The sequence below is a fragment of the Crotalus tigris genome, unplaced genomic scaffold (genome assembly GCF_016545835.1).
Source record: "Crotalus tigris isolate CLP2741 ecotype Arizona unplaced genomic scaffold, ASM1654583v1 scf7180000024437.13266115, whole genome shotgun sequence".
Classification (NCBI taxonomy): domain Eukaryota; kingdom Metazoa; phylum Chordata; class Lepidosauria; order Squamata; family Viperidae; genus Crotalus; species Crotalus tigris.
The window spans coordinates 4,958,713-4,977,205 of record NW_024100606.1 but is presented as its reverse complement, the minus strand read 5'-3'; the positions used below and the strand labels follow the sequence as shown (position 1 = coordinate 4,977,205).

Below are 18,493 nucleotides of genomic sequence, written 5' to 3'. Positions count from 1 at the left end.
GGAGCTATACAGTATATAATATCCATTATTATAGCCAAATTAATGTTTTGGTTAGATGAGGAGACCTAGTGATAAAGACCCATGACAAGAATACTATGAACAGTGAGACTCAAAATAGGATGGTCAAGTACAATGTTAATCATTTTTTCTCTCAGGGCCCCATTTATTTTTTTTTAATTATGGAGGCTCTCAAAAGAGCTTTTGTTTGTATAGGCTAATATTTACTGATATTTATCATATTAAAAATGACACATTCACTACCACTACTGCTTTTTATAATTGTTTGATGGAATTTTAATATTGTATTATCTTTCAACATAGGCTTGGAAATAAATTTGATTTGGAGGGGGACCTCCTAAGAGGGTCTTGAAGGACTCCCAGGAGTCCTAGGACCCAGTGGTGGGATTCAAATATGTAAACAACCAGTTCTCTGTGTGGATGTCACTTCTGGAAGTCCATTCTGGGCCTGGGCAACAAAAAATTAGCTACCGGTTGTGCCAAAGTGGTGCAAACTGGCTGAATCCCATCACTGCTAGGACCACACTTTTAAGAAACACTGGTCTAGCTTAATATGTAGACAACTATGCTCTACATCACACTTAGGTGAATTTCAGAAAGGTTGCTTGTTATCTTCACAACAAATCTTGGAGGTAGATTAGGCTGAAAAAAGCCATACATAGTGAGTTTCATTGTTGGACAGTAGAGAGGTATTAATCTGGGTATCCTTTCAAAAATACAAGCTAAACACTATACCATATTTATCAATATGCTGGCAACTAATAGCAGGCTACTGTAGTTTAGAAAATATGTAATAGTCTAAGCATAAGATTTGCTTATGTTTTTTTCTGCATACATGTTAATACAAAGATAAGAGAACAATCTTGCTGTGCACAAACAAAGATCCATACTGTTATGTTTTTAGTTCAGTGAGGCATTGACGAGACGAATGGTGCAAACAACAACTCTTTATTCAGTTAACAATAGAAGCAGCCCAAACTGCTGCTTAACCACTATTTATACAGCTCACCCACTAGGCGGCAGCCAATAGAATTAAAGCAGTATTTCCCTCTTAAAGACAAGATAATTAACATGTAGACAGTCAGTCTGGAGCTTAAACAGGTGCAGCCGTTTGACCGTTTCCCACAGTTTCCAAGTAATTAACCTCAATACATAACACCCCTTCCCCCCAGATAGTTCATAATGACAAATATTGAACATAGTCCTGTTGACCATTCCGAGCACCTTGGCACCACTGTAGGCCCCCCGTCTAATAGCTCACCTGCCAGGTTGGATAGACCAGGGCTTTGGGACCCATTTACTACGGGTAGCCCTGAGTCTCTGTGGCTGGTCTGTCCGGGTAGACCCGAGCCAGTGTCCATAGATGGAATGGTTTCCACCAGGCTAGGAATTGGAGCTGACTGCTGGAATTGCTCAGTAGGTGCAGTCTCTGTATTCGGGACCAACTTGCTGTCCACTAGTGCCCCTCTCCTGGGAGTCTCGCCCTAGCTCGAAGACTCCAATGCACAGCTGCTGTTGGGCTCCCCCTGGATTTGGCTTTCGCGAAAGTCATGAGCTAGCGGCTGGTTCGCTAGCCTCCTGCGCAGTTGATCGATGTGCTTGCTTATCACTTGACCATCTTCCAGGACCACTTTGGCCCTGACACCTTACCAATCACAGCTACCACCCACAGTACCCATTGCCCGTAGTTTCGAGAGCAAACCGGGTCGCCAACTTGCAATCTCCTTGGTGGCATTGGCTGTACTGATTCCGATGCAACTCGGTCTGGATGCAGATGATCCAGCTTAGTGATTAAGCGATGATCCCATCTTAATTCTGCTGGGCTTCTGCCCGTGGAAGTGTAGGGAGTCGCGCGTTGGCAGAGTAAGAAGTCTGCCACTCTATGCTGCCAGTTGCTGGTTATGATCCTTTTTAAGGATTCTTTGGTCGTTCAGACCATGCCTTCCATTTGGCCATTAGAGGCTGGGTGAAAAGGTGCTGAAGTGGCATGCCTGATCATATTAGCCCTTAAAAAGGATTGGAATTCTGCAATGGTAAATTAAGCCCCATTGTCTGAGACTATCACATCGGGTAACCCGTGTATTGCAAAGATCCTGCGCAGCTCCTGGATGGTCCCGGCAGTAATCATAGTTGGGACAGGTGCAACCTCTAACCACTCAGAGTGACTGTCCATTACAATAAGGAACAGCTGCCTGCAAAATCGATGTGGATTCTTGACCATGGGGCTTGTGTGGTTTCCCATTGATGGACAGGGGCTTGCGGCATTTCTGGCCAGGATTGCTGGCAAATGTAACAGCTGTGTACTTGGGCCTCTTTATCTAAACCTGGCCACCACAGGTAGCTTCTTGTGAGTGCCTTCATCCGGACTATTCCCGGATGTCCCTCATGCAGAGATTCTAGTACCCTGGGAGTGCGGGACTATGATACAACTCCCCCACAAAATGCAGCCTTTGTGAGCTGAAAGCTCGTCCTTCTTCTTACTGAAGCTCTGAAAGCTAGGTCCTGGACTTATGTTCAGCCATCCTGTGAGCACCCAATTCAATACGTGGCTCAGTGTCTTGATCAAAGCTGTTTTAGCAGCCATATCCCTTGAGTTAAGGGGAAACCCCAGGATAGTCAGAATGTGAGCCGTTGGAGCGGGGTCTGGCTCTAAGTGCAGCAGAGGCAGTCTGCTAAGGCCGTCTGCATGACCCATTTCTCTGCCCGGTTTGTGAATTAGACTGTAATTATAAGCTGAGAGAAAAATGGACCACCTCAGCATTCTTGGAGATAGAATCTGAGGTGTTTGTTTGTCCACTGTGAACAGACCCAGAAGTGGCTTGTGGTCTGTAAGGATCATGAATGGATGACCATACAAATAGTCATGAAATTTCTTGACACCAGCCATGATTGCCAATGCCTCTTTATCTATTTGGGCATAGTTGCGTTCTGCCAAGGACAGAGCCTTTGAATAATAAGCTATGGGAGCTTGGCTCCTGTCAGCCATTAAATGGCTCAACACAGCCCCTACTCCGTATGGAGATGCATCACAGGCAATGCAAATGGGTAGTTGTTCATTGAAATGCACCAGTATTGAGTTTGAAGACAACAGTGATTTGACTGCTTAAAAACTTTTCTTATGGACGCTGGTCCACTGCCACTATGCATGTTTGTCCAAGAACTGGTGTAACGGCTCTGTCACTGCGGTCTTGTTTGGAAGGAATGCATGATGAAATTGAGCAGGCCTAAAAATGCCTGGAGCTCCCCTTTTTTCTTAGGGCGGGGAGCCAGATGAATTGCTTTGAGCTTGGATTCAGCAGAGTGAATGCCTTTGCCATCTACACGAAAACCGAGGAATTTGGTCGAAGCTACCCCAATTTTACATTTCTCCCTTTTCAGTTTCAGGCTCACTTTGCGGAAACACTGAAGGACGGCCCTGAGCCATTCTGCCAATTTCTCAACTGGCTCCCCAGCTATGAGGACATCATTGAAATATGGACACATGCCTTTGAGCGTGCGCTCCATCACACCCTGGAAAAGTCCTGGGGCAACACTGACCTCGAATTGTAGGCACTTCACCCTGAAAGCTCCTCTGTGGGTAACTATAGTTTGAGCTTCTGTCATGGCATCGTCCATGGATAGTTCCTGGTACACTTAAGCCAAATCCAATTTGGCGAATATGCAACTTCCCTGTAGTGATGCCAAAATATGGCCGACTACAGGCACCGGATATGAATGTTGTTGAAGTGCTCTATTAATAGTGCACTTATAATCTGTGCATATGTGCATCTATCCGCTGGCCTTAAGTGGCGTAACTATGAGGGTTTCCCACCTACTGCTGTCTACTGGCTGTAACACACCTTGTTGCACCAGCTTGTCCAGCTCTGCATCGATTTTGGTTTTGAGGGCAAAAGGCACTCTACGAGGCACTTACTGGGGTTATGGTAGGATCGAGGTGGAGGGTAATTGGAGGACCCTTGTACTTCCCTAAGTCATGGCTGAACACATCAGCAAACTCTTGGCAAACTAACGACAGGTCCGCTACTCGTGTTTTGTGTATGCCAGTCACGTGGATGCCCAAGGCATCAAACCAGTCTAGCCCGATGAGGCTTGTCTGGTGGCCCTCAACTACAACGACGTCCAGGGGATCCTCAAACTCTTTGAATTGCACTTTGAGTGTGGTTTCTCTTTTAACCGCTACACGGGAGTTTTGGAAATCAGTTAACAGGAGATTCGATGGCTTGAGTTTGACTCGTTTGCCACTGCGACTGCAAATGTGGTTAAAAGTTCCTTGGGAAATTATAGACAGGGCTGACCCCATGTCTAGTTCCATGTTGCATGGGACTCCATGAAGTTTGACTTTGAGTCTCAGCTTCTCCTTCACGGGGCAATGGGTACTTGTTCTAAACACACTGCTTCTGCTAGCACAAAAACCCACTCTGTGTTGCCCCGAGGCCCCGGTACCTTTCCTGGGAAATTCTTCTTGTGGAATGTCCCTCTGGTGACCTTTACAGACGGCAGCGATGTGGCCTTGCTTGCCACCCACCCGCCATGTTGCTGTGCGGAACCTGCACTCTGAGCGTCTATGTCGGCCTCCACAGCCCATTCATCGAGTGAAAGGAACTTCCTTGTCAAGTGGTCATTGAACTCTTGCTGGTGGCTTCTGCAGATCGATTTCGTGATCCATGTCGGGGATCTCGCCTCTTTCCACGTCCTCATAGTGGACGGTTTCTGGGCTGGGAGTGTTCTTGGAGGGCCGTAATGCTTTTACAGCTCCCCCGGTGGCTTCTTCGGCCATGATTTCTTTTAGGGGGTCTTGGAATGACAAGGTCTCTTTTGCAAACAACTTCTGCTGAAGATCCCTGTTCTTCAACCCGTAAACTAAACGGTCTCTCAGTCTCTCTTCGAGGTCTTGGAAATTGCAGGGCCTGGACGCCTCTCGTAGGGCAGCTATGAACTCGGTGGCAGACTCACCTGGTTGTTGCTCCTTTTGTTCGAAGGCGTATGTCCAGGCAATGACTGAGAGCTTTGGTTCAAAATGTTCCTTGAGCATTTTCTTCAGCTCAGCACAGGTGACCGATTCAAGTGTGGCTGGTGCAACCAGGTTTTTGGCGATATCGAACGTCACCTGGCCGCACATGCACAGCAGCGTTGCAATCTTTAAGCTGTCTTCGCTAACTTGATTAGCTCTCAGGTAGTTCTCAACGCATGAAATGTTGAATGCGAACTCCAACAATTTTCCAAGCTTGGCCATGGTGAGTTGTCTCTGACCTCGCAATGCCTTGTGCTGCTAAGGCTTCTGTTGTTGCCCTAGGGATGGGTCCCTCAGGGCGTTGGCCTCCTGTGTTGCGTGCTGGCAGGCAGAGGGGGGAACGTAGTTCTACCAGGGTGCTGATCTACCCTGATCTACTCCTAGTGACTTCTGGCTCTTTCTTGTTTAGCAGCACATCCCACCTTCATCGCCACTGTTATGTTTCTAGTTCGGTGAGGCATTGACGAGGTGAATGGTGCAAATGACAACTCTTTATTCAGTTAACAACAGAAACAGCCCAAACCCACCCACTAGATGGCAGCCAATAAAATTAAAGCAGTATTTCCCGCTTAAAGACAAGATAATTAACATGTAGACAGTCAGTCTGGAGCTTAAACAGGTGCAGCCATTTGACCATTTCCAACAGTTTCCAAGTAATTAACCTCAATACATAACACATACATTTATTTTTGTTTTTGTGGAAACCATTTGCAGTTTATATGGAATTAAAAAAATAGTGTAACACTTGCATAATGAAATGTATGGCTCCAAAGAGAGAAAGCTCCAAATGTTGCTCTCATGACCTCAAATTAAGCTGCTTTTTCCCTCCTGCAGTTTCTATTATTTATTTCAAAAAACTTCTCCTATTTGTGTCATTTTAGTGGGAAATTAGAAGCAAAAGATGTATTTTTGTTAAACTGGGTCTCTTTTTAGGTGTAGTTACATGTGCTCCCTGATTATTTTAGGCCCTAGTAAGAAATTTTAGCATAAGGTGCATGTTAAACAAGCAAACAAGGCAGCGGTACTTCAGAAATCCCTCTTTAAGTTTTTTTACAGAGTTTAAAATGGGGTGAACTATATGTGATTTCTAAGACTCTTGGAGTATAATTTACATCATCATGATCACATTTGATCATACTGGCTAAGTAGAAGTGAATTAAGAGTTAAATGAATCTACCCTTTTAAGTGAATTTTGTTCAAGTTCATTTAGATGGAATATTTTCCACTCCCTTAATTAAACATATGGACTAAAATCACTCTGGAAACATGGGTAAACTAGTATCAGTCACAGTTCTCCTCATCTGTAACAAAGGAATATGGACTGAAGATCTGTGCACAACCATCCATATAATGTATGTTAGAATATATAAAATATTCTATTTTATAAATTATTCAAGAAAATGCCCTTTTCAACAGAAACAGCCCCAAGTGCTCATACTACCACTAGTACCACTTTGGCTTTTACTTTCCATATCCTCTTCATTCCTCCTTCAGGCCCTAGTACTTTTCCAGCTTCTCATTCTCCTTCCTGATGTTGCTGTCACTTGGCACCACTACTGTATATCACCACTGCTGCCTTTTGGTGCTTGTCAACTTGGGTATTACCCACTTGTCTGTCTGAATATGGAACTCTCACCAGATCTTAGCTTTCTTATTCTTCATGACCCATCTAAGACTTAGGAAGATTCTTAGGAAGGTTCTAGCCCATATTCTGTCCAGATGTTCCTATACACAATGCCAGCTACTTACTTGTGCCATATAAGATATATTGTTCCTGCCTGCACCTTACACTCTACCACTATATATTGGACTGTCCCTAAGCCTCTCTGCATAGTCTGCATCCTGGATCCTGTTTAGTGTGGGAGACCCCTACTTCTATGGATTTCATTAGTGCCTCAAAGTCTGCCACTTCAGCCATTTGTCGATGGTATATCCCACTTGGGGTTTTGTCTTGCCATAGCATTTCCTCTGCTTGATCTTCTTCTCATATCTGCTGCTGCCTCAGACATTCTTTGTGTGCTTGCTATGTGGCTTGTTGACCATTCCACAACATCGGTCTTAGTAATTTTCCCTCTCTTGATCACCATCTTGCCACACTTCTCCAGTCCAAATGATATTCCAGTGTCCTCACTGTAGATCCATGTCAGGTGGATCAGTGAGTTGATGTCTCATTTATTCTTAGCATACAACTTGATTCATTTATGTAGAGGAAGTGGCTGACAGTAGTTTCACTCTTGAACTATCATATCCAGTACATGTGATTATCTGGCTGAAGGAGTTCAAGCCTATGCAGAACAGCAGTGGAAACAGTGCATCATCTTGGTATGTGCTGCACTTGATGGCCACTTATGTGAGCTTTCTTGAGCTGATTTCCAGTGTTGTCTTCCAGTCCAATTGAGGTTTTTTAAGAAAGTTCATAGTGTCCTGTTGACTTTGTATAGCCCTAGGTATTCACACATCCATGTGTGTGATATCGAATCATAGGTTTTCCTATAGTCAATCCAGGCTGTATTTAAGATTGGTCTGTCTAGACTTGAAACTTGGACAACTACTCTATCTATGGACATCTGATATTTGGAGCTTCTGGTGTTGTTCTGAATGCTCCTGAGCTGAACTTATATATTGGCCCATTTGGTACTGTAGCTTGGTGGCTATAATGTTTGATAGGACTTTATATCTTGTGTGAAGGCAGGTTATTGGCCAGTGTTTGGCCAATGCTGTTGCCTTGTGAGGATCTTTCATGATCAACACTGTCCTTCCTTCTGCTACAGGAGCTACATCTGTGCTGCTACTGTGTTTCCGTGAAAATAAGATCCACCCTAAAAATAAGCCCTAGCCTGATTTTTTGGGGTCAGTCTAATATAAGCCCTACCCCAAAAATAAGTGCAGGGGGATGGGAGTGGCCAGCACAAGAGGTGGCGAGTGCACGGGGGCTGACGGTGTCCAGCAGCAGCCAATTAGCGCAGCACAAGTAAGTCTGAATGGGGAGGATGGGGGAGGCAGGCAATTTGCTCAGTTTCCAAGCGCCCCATTTGCAAGCAGATGAATCTTCCAGTCTCCGTCAGTTCTCTATTCAGGTGAAAAGTGTTTGGGCGCCTATGGGGTGCTTGGAAACCGACTGATTCGCTCGGTTTCCAAGCACTCCATAGGCACCCAAATGGAGAACTTGGTTTTCAAGTGCCCCTTAGGCGCCCAAACACTTTTCATCTGGACAGACAAATGACGGAGACTGGAAGTTTCATCTGCTTGCAAAAGGAAAGAGTGTGGCAGGCAGAGAGAGACGGCAGGGGAGGCTTGTGCCGCCCGGTCATGACACAAACCCTGGGGAAGTTAGTGGAGAAGGAGGAAGCGGCTGCTGCCAGACAGGTGATCTGCAGAGTGAAGCGGCGGCAGTCAGGACTGAAGAAAGCCCCTCCAGTGGCAGATGCTGTTGTTGTGCAGCGGCGGCAGAGCTTTTCACTGTTACTCCTCCCTGCCTCCAAAGTAGCAGAGGGAGACCAGGTGAGGCAACCAAGCCTTCCCCACCCATCCTCTCTAACATGGCAATCTGGCTCGGGAGGGGAGTGAAAGGGAAGAGGCAGTCAGGCAGCTGGGTCATTGAATGGGCGGGGGGGACATCGCTGAGTGAAGAGTGGCCTGGCTGTGTGGGCCCTGAAGCGGTGCGAGGGTGTGGGGCAGCTCCACCCCTTCACTCACGTGCCTCACTTCATAGTGATGCCACTGGCGCCATGCCATATGGCCTCCTGTCGCAAGTGGCCACAGAAGAAATGTTTTTTAATTAATAAACAATGGTATCCATGGGGAGGGGCATGATGGCTCAGTGGTTAAAGAATCTGATTCTGTCAGCTAGAACAGGGCTTTTCAACCTGTTCATCCATTGTACCACTTTTAGGATATGGCAACATCCGAGTACCACCAGTTGCCTAGAAAAGTGTCAAAAACTTTTTGATAACCCTCCTCCAAAAGGAAAAAAGTGATAAAGTACAGATAGTCCTTGACTTACAACAGTTCGCTTAGTGACTGTTTGAAGTTACAATGGCACTGAAAAAAGTGCCCCCCAAGCCACAGCCGAGCAAGACACCTGCCTGCCCGCCCGGCTGCGCTCTTCCTCCTGTCTGAGATTTTCACTGTTGTGAGCATTTCTGTTGAGGATTGGCAGCGAGGGTGGGGTGGGGGTGTTTGGTTTTTATTCCCCCCCGTCTGCTGGGTGGTTGCAGCAGATTTTGGTCACTTCACATGACCCTGGGACAGTGTGACCATCATAAATATGAATCAGTTGCCAAGCATCTGAATGTAAATCACAAGATCCTGGAGATGCTGCAACATTCCAGCTGATTGGTGCTTCTTCTGGGCTCAGCAGACGTGCCAGAATCAGCGCCAAGCTCCAGCTGGAGCCTGGCGCTGATCCTTGCGCTTCCACTGAGCCCTGACAGCCCTGAAGAAGCGCTGATCCTGGTGCTTCTGCTGAGCCCTGACAGCCCTGCAGCTCCAGCTATCTCTCGCTCAGGCTTGTGCAGTGCTGCCATCGGTTCAGCTCATTCCCCTCCCCTGCTACCACTTTTCTAGGATGGTTGCGTACCACCTGCCAGGTGCCAATGTACCACAGGTGGTACCCATACCACTGGTTGAAAAGCCCTGAGCTAGAAAACTAACAGCCCAGGGTGAACTCCTTGCCCGAACTCCTGCCCTCTAGAGTTAGAAAATATGCAAATGTGAGTAGATGAATAGATACCACTTGGTGGGAAGGTAACAGTGTTCCATGTGCCCTGATATATAGTCATGCTGGCTACATGACCATGGAAATGTCTTTGGACATAGGCTCCCTCTGCTAAGAAACGGAGAGGAGCACTGTCCCCTAGAATAGGACATGACTGGACAGAGGAAACCTTTATCTTTATATCCATCCATATTTTTAAAAGTACTTTTTTATGAAAGAATTGATTTGTTTTCATTAAAATGCTGAGGCGGCCAAAGAAGGTAACACTTCCTTATATAAATTCCAGCAAGCAGCATCCGAACATCAAGTGCTTTGCCATAATTGCAGAATCTCCCTCCTTCGTTATGTTTTACAAAGCTTCTAGTGTCAAGTAAAAAAAAACTTCACATTGCCATCAGCTTCCAAATCAGCTTATTCAATATCATAGAAAATAAATTTGTATTTCTCATGATGCCATTATAATTACAATAGCAAACCCAAAGGACACATCTACAAATCAAATTTAAGCGCCTTTTTAAAAATTAACTCTAGTTTGTGGAGTCCTAAATATGCAGAAATGTAGTGAATCTGTTTCTGGTATTTCCTGGAGAGAAGGAAGATATCTGTTTACTCAAAACAGTAACAATATCTAAAATTTCCAAATGTGTTGAAGAATTATAAAGGCAAATACGTACAAACACTGATATTCACAACACACTTTTAAAGCATCTTCAATAACATGTCTTATACAAGAATGCTTTACAAATAATCAATTCCATTATTTGGGTGCAGTGATAGTAAAAAAGTACTACTCAAATAACATAAACTTCAATTTTTGTACAAGGGTCATAGTATTAAAGAATTAGGAACATATCATTTAGTGAGATCCATGAATCATGGGTAACTAACGTATAAATGGAGATCAAAGCTAGTTCATAGAGAGCCAGTTTTCAAACATAATGTTTAGGAGTGTGGATTTTCCTTGAATGCATGCTTGTAACTACATGAATTCAGTGAAAATCAGGAAATGAATAGAAAATCATAGAGCTATGGATAGCTGCAAGCATTCTCTCAGTCTTGATAGAAAGCTTATTCAAAGAAAAGTATCCCTTGAGTTGAGTTTAACTCCCGGTGACTTCATCGTTGAGTTTGACTGGTGGTTAATTATTTCCAACTTTCCAGGGTCTACAAATTTGAAATTTCTTGATGATTTTTTATCCAAGTACTAATCAGGTCACATCCTGCTTAGATTTTTTTCTAATTCATCCAATTAATTATAGGAAGAAAGTATTTGACATAGACATTGCAAATATAAGCTGTAACTTTTAAATTTTAACCAAAAGCATAAAAATAATATTAAATAATAGTTTTATCTTTTATCAAAGCATTATCTTCCCTTTTTCCTAAATACCATTACTAGGTCTATTTGTATACTATGTTCAGTCATAGTTAATATAACCATGCTCTCTTGAACAAACCATCACTGGCAGGTCAAGCGACGCTTTCACAGGGGTTGCTTAAGACCATCGGAAAACACTTATTTCCGATGGTCTTTAGAAACAAGACACCGCTCCTTTATCCGGCCCTCCTCCTCCTCCTCCGCCTCCAGGGCGCTCTTCTCCTCTGACAGTGCCTGCTCCTGTCACTGCAGCTGCCATCGCGCATGCCTGACACCACCCTGGGCTGGCTCAGCAGCTGGTCCGAGCCGAGCTGGGTCTGGGCCGCTGCTGGCGCTGCCACTGGGCTGCTCTGCCGCTGCCGGCTGAGCTGAGCTGCAGTGCCGAGCTGGGCTCCATGCCTCCTGGTTGCCTGGCCACGCTCCACCCCTGGCCACTCTCCGCGCCATGTGGGAGCCTCCCCTGCGCCGCCCGGCCAGCCTCCCTCACCGTCAGAGGCCGCCTCGGCCCTCTGGCACCCGGTGCGGCTGTGGGGTTGCCAGGCAGGAGCAGCTCCTTCCCAGCTCGCGGGGCTCTGGGCCTCGGAAGCGGCCAGGGGGCGGGGAAGACGGCGAGGCGGCGGCGATGCCCGCATGTGTGTTGGAGGCCAGCCGGCTGGGAGGAGAGAAGCGGCGCCTTCTGAGCGGGAGCTGGTGCTCCAGCCGCACCCCTCGCGTGCGATGGGCTGTGTGGTGTAGAAAGGGGCTCCCGTGACCCCGCTGCTGCGATGGTGCTCAGGAGGCTGGAGGGGCGGGCAGGTCCCAGGGGGGTGGCTGGGAAAGGGCAAGAGGTGCCAGGATGAGGATGGGGGGCTCCAGGTTGACGGGTGTGAGAAGGCAGCTGGTGGCTCCAAGGCACACGGATCCTCCATGCAGCTTCCGAAGCCCCGGATGTGCCACCGCTTGGCTCTCCACCAGGCTCTCCGCCAGAGCCTCCCCCCTCCCCGGGCAATTGTGCGGAGGTGCTTGTGCATCCTTGGCAGCGCCTCCCCCCTTCAATCTCCTTCTTCTTCATCTCCTTCCTTTCCCCTTCAATCTTCCTTTCTTCCTTCCTTCCATCTCCATCCCTTCGCGGGTGTGAGAGGGCGGCCGGCGGCTCCGAGGCGCACGGATCCTCTGCGCAGCTTCCGAGGCCCCGGATGTGCCGCCACTTGGCTCTCCGCCAGAGCCTCCCCCCTCCCCGGGCAATTGTGCAGAGCTGCTTGTGCGTCCTTGGCAGCGCCTTCCCCCTTCAATCTCTCTCTCCTTCCTTCCTTCCTTCCTTCCTTCCTTCCTTCCTTCCTTCCTTCCTTCCCCCTTCAATCTCCTTCCTTGTCCATCTCCTTCCTTTCCCCTTCAATCTCCTTCCTTTCCCCTTCAATCTTCCTTCCTTTCATCTCCATCACTTCCCCTTCAATCTCTCTCCTTCCTTCCTTCCCCTTTCAATCTCCTTCCTTCTCCATCTCCTTTCTTTCCCCTTCAATCTCCTTCCTTCTCCATCTCCTTCCCTTCCCCTTCAATCTCCTTCCTTTCCCCTTCAATCCTCCTTCCTTCCTTCCTTCCTTCCATCTCCATCCCTTCGCCTTCAATCTCTTTCTCCTTCCTTCTTTCCTTTCCCCTTCAATCTCCTTCTTCTCCATCTCCTTCCTTTCCCCTTCAATCTTCCTTCCTTCCTTCCCCTTCCCTATCTCCCAACATTTTTGAGCAAGGAACAGTAAGCTTCTCCAGCGAGCATTGCTATATTGTTTTTGTGATTATGTTCAATTTGTAACAATGAAAATACACCCTGTATATCAGATATTTACATTACAATTCATAACAGTAGCAAAATTACAGTTATGAAGTAGCAACGAAAATAATTTTATGGTTGGGGGTCACCACAACATGAGGAACTGTATTAAAGGGTCACGGCATTAGGAAGGTTGAGAACCACTGCTGTAGATTGTCAGAATCAATCCATCGTTTCACTGGTATGAATTCACAGTTGGTTTATATACTCATTTTATTTTACTTTAGGAATTTACGAAACATTGTATTTATTTATATTTATTTATATTATGCATTTCTGGACCACCATCTCCTTCTCCCTACTAGATTAGAGCTAAGGGTTTTTAGCCCAAAATTCTGGTTTCCACAGGACTGAATTTGATTCTTAAAAGAAAGTTAAAGAACAAAATATCATGTCAATGGCCCTCCCCTGATTTCTTTATGACTTCAGTTCAATTTGCAAATTGCATAGCAAGGAGTTTGAAATAAAAAGATGAAAAAGTATCTATTAGTGTAAGACAATGCTCTAAAATCTGCCTCCCCATCTATTCTTGACCTCATACTTCATACTAAGTAATATATAATTTCACAAGCATATACAAATAGGCATGATTATGTCAAAATTATGAAATGTGTGTAGAGTTGTCTGTTCTTTCATATTTATATTGCAGTGGTGAATGAAAGTATGTAAGGAATGAAAATTGTGTTGTAATATATGTTTCGTCACTCACCCTGTCTGGCTCCATTTACCATAGTATGTGAACAGCTAGTAAAAAAACTTCTTTAAAACACTGACTTACTGGATAATGGCAGATAGCTTTTCTATAGAAAATGTGAATCAGCATTAAAGAAATGGGAGAATTTAATTTGAACGTTTAAATCTGTTTAATTGTTATCTTCAACTGTTAGAAATCTCTTCCCACAATTTTCTACCAAATTACATCAGTTTTCAAGATCACTGAAATAATTAATTATAGATTACTTTCTTCATCATGTTATAAAAGAAGTAGCAGTCTTATTACCATAATTCTAGTTAACATAAAATCATTTTTTCCTTTTACTGCCATTATCTTAGCTACAGCAAAATGCTAGCACCTGCCTCCTCCTCCCCCAATTTCAAAGTACCTCTATGATAAGGGTGTAAAAGTGCTGCAAGTGTGTGATCAATGGGAATCAAGTAAGAGTTGCCAATTCCACTTGTTACTAATGCTCTACCTTGGGGAAGGTGGCTTCTGACGTATCTTGCAAGGAGCTTCCAGATATCTGCAAATCAAGTAAATTTTGATTGAATTTCAAGCAGGCTAATGTTTAGGCAGCAGTCAGTGTTACCAAAAATATCAGTAAGAAATAACAATAACTAGAATCTATTATTATGTTTGATCATGTTAAGATAATTTTATGAACGTCTATTATGTTCCCCTACTAAAAAGTCCAACTTCATAAATATTTCTCTTATCTTTCTCTAAAGATACTCTCTCAGATTTCTTTTAAGCTGTACCAAATATTACGATCTTCTGTGCTTTATTTTCAATACATTTACTAATAAATACAAAGGTGAAAAGCAGTAAGTTTTTTCTTCCTAAGGAATACCCTGCATTTTTTTTTAAGGAAGATAAGGATGCATATTGGAAAGATACATGTCTCATAGGTAATAATAATAAGAAAAATAAATGCCGTAAGTTAGACATATCAAACACAAGGCCCGGGGGACAGATGCAGCCTGCGAAGTGGTTTCATGTGGCCCGGGAAGCCATCCTGGAAACAGTGAGGAAATGGCCCCTGCTGCTTGGCCCTGGCCCTGGCTGCGTTTCTTGCCTGTTTTTCTCCCTCCCTCATCTCAAATATTTTCCCACCACTCTGTACTTAGGAAGGAACAAAGGAAAGAAGGAAAGAAGGAGAGAGAGGGTCTGAGGTAAGTCCTGCTTTAGTCCGGTCCTGCTGCCCTTTCACCATCCCCTTGCCCCCTCCTCCTGGCCTATCCTGGGGTCTCCCATCCTATTGCTAAGGAAGCTTTGGATACAAAGCCGGGTCTCCTCCCATGGAGACGGAATGGGCCTTCCTCTGACTTTGCCCTGGTACCCATCATGAGCAACCTGGCTAAGGAGAGCAAGCACAGCAGCAGCAGCCTTGAGAAGGAGTTAAGTGCAGCTGGACGCCCCCTTGGGGAAGTGGAGGTGGGCTTGGTGCCGCGGGTGCTCGAGGGCCAGGCTGGGCGTTTGACCTCTGCTGCCCAGGACTCCGGGCAGCCTGCACCATCATCCAGCCCCCCCACATGGCCTGAGAGGAACAGTGGGGCTCCTCCAGTGGACCATCCTTGGTACTTGCCCTAGTCCAATCCCCTTCTGCCAGAGACCCTCAGATCTGTCCCACTCCTGCCCAAGCCACCACAGGCACCCTTGACACGAACAATGTAGAGCTGGCCATGCCCACCCAATAAGCCATTCCACGCCCACCCAGTAGGCTGCACCCACCCTGGCCACACCCACCCGTCCCCGAGGGCAACCGCAATGCTGATGAGGCCCTCAATGAAATTGAGTTTGACACCCCTGCTGTAAGTTGTGTATGCATTTTTTACTCCTCAAATAAAAGGAACTGAATACCTGATGCAGAGCCAGGTTTGGATTCTGAAGATCTATTGTGGCAAGAGAAGGCATGCGAGACTCTGGAACAATTTTATTTTCTTTCTTTAGAAATCTGGAATTCCAAACTATTTATGGAAAAAAAAAACATTTGATTTTTGTTTAACAGAAATTACCCTCTGTAAAATCAGACTTCCTAAAACGTATACTGCTACATAGGACTTTGAGATGCTTTTTCTTTTGATTTGACTGATTCAACTATTAATTTGCCAGTCGTTGATTTATAACAGGGTGGACAACATGAGGCCCTCCACGACTGTTGGATTGCATTTCACATTATCATCACATCATGTGCTGGCTAGGTAGGAAGGTAATTGAAGCTTAACAAAAGCTAGAGAGCTACGCAATATCTTTTAAATGAGGTTTTTTTCAAGTTTGTTAGAGATAATTAGCTCAATTATTTTCCATTCCCTTAATTAAAAAACTAAGATGGACTAAAATAATTTCAGACAAATGGGCAGACTAGCATCAATTACACCTGCAGCAAAGACAGAAGGTCTGCTTATTATGGGCTGAACATGTGTGCACAAGCATATGCATAATGAATTTTAGGATTTATCACATACAGAACTTGCGCTCATAGAAATGAAATCAAAAATCACTCTAAAAATAAAAAACATCTTAACTGTTGACCTTGTCATTTTAATGTTCCTAATTTAGATAGAACAGGGTAAATTTTCATTTCAGAAAAATGTAACTGGCAACGATACATTGAGCTATACTTTTTAGCTTTGAATGTTATGATTATTCAACTAATTCTGAGCTATGAAATGTAAAAGACTGAAATCTTTTATAGAACCTTTGATGAAAATGGATAAAATAAACAAATGATTTGTGGATTTATTGATTTAAAAGTTTTGTTTAAAAGGAGCTATAATGTGCAATATGAGATGGTGGAGATGTAATTGCTATGCTAACTGCTGCAAACTGCTACAAAGAAGTTGCTCTTTAGGTATTTTTCTTATTCTCTTTATATTCTTCACTTTTTTTTTTACATATTAAATATATTTATATGGCCGCCCAACTCACACACAATGATTTTTTTCCTTCTATGTTTCTGTAGTTTTTAAAAAATCTTTGTAAAATCTTCATTTAATAAAAATTATTCATAGACATTCTATAACCAAACACAAACCCTTACCATCCACACCTTTGACTTCAGGAAGATGACTGTAATTAAGTTCTGGCAAATGGACATCTGCTTTAGAAAACTCCCATTTTTTTTTGAGGGACTGAAGAGCATTGTTCTCTTTTAACATCTATTACCAAGCAAATAAAATGTGATGGTAGTTTTGCAAAAAAATAAAGTCTAAAGTGAAACACCATATATAGAGATTTATATAAGCAGTACTAAATATCTACCCCATCCTATATTAATAGTGAGCCCATTCTCTAACACCAAAAGAACTAACCAGCATAATAGAGGGAGTGGAGGTAGAGGGGGAACAACAAAATTTGCAGAAAGCTGCAGAAAGAAGTGATAACTATTGAAAATATAATGTTGGAATATTGGGGAGGAAAGGAGGCTATGATGAAAGTTAAATCAGCTAAATGAGGGATATTCTCTTATTAAAAAAAATAAAGCTTGGACTACATCTAATAGTAGGAGATAGACCTACTATCTATGCAAATTGTGCCCATATCTTGATAAGCTTTCAAAGCAGATCCTAAATGAGTTATGAAAACACATAACAAAAATAATAATATTTTGTATAATTTGGATAGGAACAGTTATGAAGAAATATGTATGTGGGTATAAACATACATATACGTACACATATTTCAGAAAGAAAAAAGCATTAATTACAAATCTGAGAAGGATTGAAAAACTCTTCTCTTTTTTTCCCCTTTAAGAAAAAATGCCTAGTTTTTCTCCCAGTTCTGTGTATGTTTCACTGTAGATTTGCTGGAAGGATTCCTTTATTTTTATTGATTTTATTTAAATTGCCCAGGGAACATTTTTGGCTGATGAGTATAGTAGAACTAAACAAAAGGATACCAAAATAACAAGGAAAGGTAACATGTTAAGAGAAAGGCCCTACTTGCTAGATACACATGGAAGAGTTATGGAGAATTTTGCTTTTCTTTCTTCTCTGCCCACTTTCCAAGGTCTGCATGCTCATCCTATGGTTTCCCAAATTCCCACAAGATGTGGCATAATAATAATAATAATAATAATAATAATAATAATAATAATAATAATAATAATAATAATAATAATAAAGTTGGAAGGGACCTTGGGGGTCATTAGTTCAACCCCCTGCTCAGGCAGGAAACCCTATACTAATACAGACAAATGGCTGTCGAGACTCTTCTTAAAAACTTCTAGTGTTGGAGCATTCACCGCTTCTAGAGGCAGGTTGTTCCACTGGTTAATTGTGCTGTCAGGAAGTTTCTCCTTAATTCTAGGTTGCTTCTCTCCTTGATTAGTTTCCAACCATTGCTTCTTGTCCTGCCTTCAAGTGCTTTGGAGAATAGCTTGACTCCCTCTTCTTTGTGGCAAACCCTGAGATATTGGAATACTGCTATCATGTCCCCCCTCATCCTTCTCTTCATTAAACTAGACATACCCAATTCCAGCAACCGTTCCTTATATGTTTTAGCCCCCAGTCCCCTAATCATCTTTGTTGCTCTTCTCTGTACTCTTTCTAGAGTCTCGACATCTTTTTTACATCGTGGTGACCAAAACTGGATGCAGTATTCCAAGTGTGGCCTTACCAAGGCATTGTAAAGTGGTATTAATACTTCACGTGATCTTGATTCTATCCCTCTATTAATGTAGCCTAGCACTGTGTCGGCTTTTTTGGCAGCTGCAGCACACTGCTGGCTTATATTTAAGTGATTGACCACTAGGACTCCGAGATCCCTCTCACAGTTACTACTATTGAGCAAGGAACCACCTATCCTATACTATACCTGTACGTTTGGTTTTTCTTACTTAAATGTAG

General features: G+C 43.8%; 1 protein-coding gene across 15 annotated transcripts in view; it reads right to left on the bottom strand.

Annotated features, from left to right (window-relative positions):
- CDKL2 (cyclin dependent kinase like 2) overlaps positions 1-18,493 on the bottom strand; it is a 107,891-nt gene that overhangs the window by 70,100 nt on the left and 19,298 nt on the right. For 13 of the 15 annotated variants that reach the window (XR_005555226.1, XR_005555228.1, XR_005555227.1 and 10 more), the window contains 3 exons: positions 16,687-16,804; positions 15,507-15,613; positions 14,122-14,169 (listed from right to left, as the gene is read on the bottom strand). Coding sequence is in view for 12 of the 15 variants with exons in the window: in XM_039331779.1 (XP_039187713.1) it covers positions 14,122-14,169; positions 15,507-15,613; positions 16,687-16,804 (273 nt within the window). In the remaining 3 variants the exon portion in view is untranslated. Of the gene's footprint in view, positions 1-9,623; positions 10,911-14,121; positions 14,170-15,506; positions 15,614-16,686; positions 16,805-18,493 lie in introns of those variants that run through there. The other 2 variants (XM_039331778.1, XM_039331772.1) reach the window with 2 other exon arrangements.